Below are 5,000 nucleotides of genomic sequence, written 5' to 3' on the forward strand. Positions count from 1 at the left end.
AAGAGATGGGGAGAGAGAACTCAGAACGTTTTGTTTTATTCAAGGGTTCAGATTTTAGGCATGGCCCAATCACACAGAGAGAGAGAGAGAGAAGAGGGGGGGGGGTGCAAAGAACTTTGACTTATCAATTCTACCTTCCATTAAACATTTGTCAATTCCTTCGTCATTCTCATCTTTGTCTGTCTATCTGTTTGTCTATCTGTCACACACACACACACACACACACACACACACACGATGGCAAATGGTGAAAACACACACATGAGTCAAACATGATCACAATCCTCACTCTGTCTCTCTCTCTCTGTCTGTCTGTCTCTCTGTGTCTCTCTGTCTCTGTCTCTGTTTCTCTCTCTCTCTCTCTCTCTCTCTCTCTCTCTCTCTCTCCCCCTCTCTCCTTCCCTCCCTCTCCGCCCTCTTCCCCCTCTCCTTCCCCCCCCCCTTTCTCTCTCTCTGTTAACTCGATTTTGAGTGGGGGTTTTTTTTAGCACTCAGGAATTGTGATTTGCCAAATATCTATGTTTATTCTTTTCTAAGAATATGTTTGATGTACTGTATAGGATGTATAGAATACTGTATAGGATTACATAATTGCTTTTATTTGTGTCTCGTTTTTGTTTTTGTATTTTTCAATATTCTGGTCACCAAGTAGAAGGAATGGACAGTTTCTGAAGCGTCTTCTTGGTTTATTGTTGGCTTTTCTTCGATATTGTGTGTGTGTGTGTGTGTGTGTGTGTGTGTGTGTGTGTGTGTGTGTGTGTGTGTGTGTGTGTGTGTGTGTGTGTGTGTGTAATGCTTTGTTCCGTTTTCAAGTTAACATGAATTTTTTTGTGATTTGAAGCAGGCGTATGTTTTCGTCCTTTTTTTGTGTTATGTTCATCGTGATAGGGTCTTCTGCCGTCCTTTGATCTGATGAAATAAAGAGAAATAGTTTTTGTTATCATTGTTGTTGTTGTTGTTTTTGTGGGGTTTTTCTTATTGTTCTTGTTCTCGTTCTCCTTGTTCTTGATCTTGTTCTTCTCCTTCTTCTTCTTCTTCTTCTCTGAAGATGGTTATTTTCTTATTGTTGTTGACTACCTTCGTTTGTTAGTAGTAGTAGTAGTAGTAGCAGCAGTAGTAGTATCATTATTATTATTGTTGTTATCATTATTGTAAATGATATTATTGGTGTTATTACCACTACTACTGCTACCACTACTACTACGACGACGACTTTTTCCAAAAAAAAAAATATATAATTGTTATATCATTATTTGTTGTTAAAGTAGTAGTAGTATTAGTAGTATCATTATCATTATTAGGATGATTAGGATTACTAGGATCATTATTGTTACTATCATCATTATTATTACTATCATTATTGTTACCATTATCAGTATTATTATTATTAACATCACAATTATTATTATCATTATTATAACCACCATCATTATCATTACCATCATTAACATTATCCTAATCATCATGACCTTGACCCACCCACGTGGTCGTGACGTGCAGACAGTTGCGGTGTACCCGGGTGATCCTGCACCAGCACCTCTTCCTGTCCTACATCATCACGGGGCTCCTGTGGACGGTGTCCTACACACAGCTGATGACCCGTCTGGACGTCACCCGGAATAATCCGGTACGCACACGATGTGTTGTGGTGTGTTGTGTTGTGTTTTGTCGTCCTGTGCTGCGTTACACTGTGTTGTTTTCCATGCTGTGCTGTGTTGTACCGTGGACGGTGTCCTACACACAGCTGATGACCCGTCTGGATGTCACCCGGAACAATCCGGTACGCACACGATGTGTTGTGGTGTGTTGTGTTGTGTTGTGTTGTGTTGTGTTTTGTCGTCCTGTGCTGCGTTACACTGTGTTGTTTTCCATGCTGTGCTGTGTTGTACCGTGGACGGTGTCCTACACACAGCTGATGACCCGTCTGGATGTCACCCGGAACAATCCGGTACGCACACGATGTGTTGTGGTGTGTTGTGTTGTGTTGTGTTGTGTCGTCCTGTGCTGCGTTACACTGTGTTGTTTTCTATGCTGTGCTGTGTTGTACTGTGGACGGTGTCCTACACACAGCTGATGACCCGTCTGGATGTCACCCGGAACAATCCGGTACGCACACGATGTGTTGTGGTGTGTTGTGTTGTGTTGTGGTGTAGTGTGTTGTGTTGTGTTTTATCGTCCTGTGTTGTGTTACACTGTGTTTTTTGGTGTTTTTTTTCATGCTGTGCTGTGTTGTACTGTGGGCGGTGTCCTACACACAGCTGATGACCCGTCTGGACGTCACCCGGAACAATCCGGTACGCACACGATGTGTTGTGGTGTGGTGTGTTGTGGTGTGGTGTGTTGTGTTGTGTTGTGTTGTGTTTTTTCGTCCTGTGCTGTGTTACACTGTGTTGTTTTTCATGCTGTGCTGTGTTGTACTGTGGACGGTGTCCTACACACAGCTGATGACCCGTCTGGACGTCACCCGGAACAATCCGGTACGCACACGATGTGTTGTGGTGTAGTGTGTTGTGTTGTGTTGTGGGGTTGTTTTTTTTTGTGCTGTGCTGTGTTACACTGTGTTGTTTTCGTGCTGTGCTGTGTTGTACTGTGGACGGTGTCCTACACACAGCTGTCACACTGTGTTGTTTTCATGTTGTGCTGTGTAATGCTGTGGACGGTATCCTACACACAGCTGATGATCAGTCTGGACGTCACCCGGAACAATCCGGTACGCACACGATGTGTTGTGGTGTGGTGTGGTGTGGTGTTTTGGGTTGGAATGGGTTTGGCTGGGTTAGGTTGGGTTGCTGTGCTGTGCTGTGCTGTGCTGTGCTGGCCTGGGAGGGGTACTTGAGGGCTGGGCTGTGTTGGATTGGGTTGGGTTTGCTTGGGTTGGGTTGGGTTGGGTTTGTGGTTGTGTTGTGTTTTGTTGTGTTGTGTTGCGTTGTATCGCATTGTATTGCGTGAGTTGTGTTACATTGCATTGCATTGTAGTGTAGCGCACTGTAGAGTGCTGTAGTGTACTGCAGTGCTCTTTTGTCACAACAGTTTTACCTGTGTGAAATTCGGGCTGCTTTTTCCTAGGGAGAGCGCGTCGCCACAGTGCAGCGCTACCCTTTCTTTTTCTGCCTTCAAGTGCATTTCGTTTCCTATCAAAGCAGATGTTTCATCCAGGGACAATTCATTTGTTGCCGCGGTTTCTTTCACGCGCGCAAAGTGTAAGCTACACTCGGGACCTCGATTAATCGTCCCATCTGAATGATTAGCGTCCAGACCACCACTGAAGGTCTAGTTGATGGGGACAAAATACTGCTGAGAGTGTGTGTGATTCGATCCAGTGTCCTCAGGTTCTCTCGCTTCCTAAGCAGACGCGTTATCACTTGGACATCACTCCACACTGACACCCCCCTCCCCCTCCCCCAGCCACCCCCTCCCCAGCCAGTTATTGATTTATTGATTGATATTGATACTTGATACAGGTCCTGTCTTCGGTCAGAGACCACGCTCTGAGCCCTTCACAAACATGAAGTCATTATTTCGCGCAACAGGCTGCCTACCTGGGTACAGAATCTACTGACAGCTGCCTGTGACGGGTGCTCTTCATTCATTTCCTGTGTCATTTATTCAGGGTTCAGTCACGCTCTCTCTCTCTCTCTCTCTCTCTCTCTCTCTCTCTCTCTCTCTCTCTTTCTCTCTCTCTCTCTCAGACACACAGACACAGACACACACACACACACACACACACACACACACACACACACACACACACACACCACAACACAACACACACACACACACACACACACACACACACACACACACACACACACACACACACACCACACCACACCACCACCACACCACACCACACACTTTGATACCTCATTGCCTATTTTGTCTTCACTGTGTGTGTGTGTGTGTGTGTGTGTGTGTGTGTGTGTATGTGTGTGTGTGTGTGTGTGTGTGTGTGTGTGTGTGTGTGTGTGTGTGTGTGTGTGTGTGTGTGTGTGTGTGTGTGTGTGTGTGTTTACTACCTGTCTGCCGATCTCGAATAGAATAAAGTAGGATAGAACAGAACAGAAAAAAATGGAATAGAATGCATCGGAGTAGAATAGAATAATTCATGTTGTCCAGAAACATTACGGCATTTGATAGACAAGACACACGCGCGCGCATGCGCATAAACACACACACACACACACACACACACACACACACACACACACACACACACACACACACACTGTTCGATTGCTAATGAACACATACACACATACATTAACTCATTCACACACACACACACACACACACACACACACACACACACACACACACACACACAAATGAAGAATCAAGGACCAATATGTAATCCTTTGACCCCTGTCGGGGCACAGAGGAAATAAAATGAAATTATAAGCTGCAATTGAAACACAAGAAATTTGTGATTAAAAACAAAAACTAGATAAATATACGATCGGTCATCTTGCAATCTTTCTCATCGCTACCAGTTTCCTCAAACACGCTCTTCTCCCTCTTTTCGACAGATTGCAAAATGTAATAATAATAATAATAATAATAATAATAATAATAATTTTTGAACAATTATTTCCGTTTCAGATATATATCTAGTTGGGTCGTACTTGTTTCGAAAATCTGCAAAAAGTTCGGGTATCCCTAACAAAATGAAATTAATCGCCAATCACACTCCTGTGGCAGTTACGATAAATAAACCATTCCCGAGGAATAATCATAACGGCGTCTTCCAATCTTATTAGGTTTCTCGTGACCATTGCAACTGAACTCGAACTCTTTCGAAACTGTCTTGATTTTTTTTTTTTTTTTAATAAATGAAACATTTACTGCCATATTCAATGGTGTTACGTCATATCTGAATATATATAGTCGTTTTGTTTGATATTTCCTGCCTGACATTTAAACATAAAATTTTTTGTTCGAAAATGACTTGAATCTTGAGACACAATCAAAATCATGGTCTGGTGAAATATTTCTTCTTATAC

The 5,000-nt window shown here is 43.3% G+C and overlaps 1 protein-coding gene across 1 annotated transcript in view; it reads left to right on the forward strand.

Annotated features, from left to right (window-relative positions):
• Positions 1–5,000, forward strand: part of LOC143294119 (calcitonin gene-related peptide type 1 receptor-like) — a 124,382-nt gene that overhangs the window by 14,557 nt on the left and 104,825 nt on the right. The window contains exons 4-7 of the mRNA XM_076605550.1: positions 1,501–1,627; positions 2,071–2,106; positions 2,442–2,477; positions 2,675–2,710. Of these exons, the coding sequence (XP_076461665.1) occupies positions 1,501–1,627; positions 2,071–2,106; positions 2,442–2,477; positions 2,675–2,710 (235 nt within the window). The remainder of the gene's footprint in view (positions 1–1,500; positions 1,628–2,070; positions 2,107–2,441; positions 2,478–2,674; positions 2,711–5,000) is intronic.

The sequence above is a fragment of the Babylonia areolata genome, chromosome 19 (assembly GCF_041734735.1).
Source record: "Babylonia areolata isolate BAREFJ2019XMU chromosome 19, ASM4173473v1, whole genome shotgun sequence".
NCBI classification, from domain to species: domain Eukaryota; kingdom Metazoa; phylum Mollusca; class Gastropoda; order Neogastropoda; family Buccinidae; genus Babylonia; species Babylonia areolata.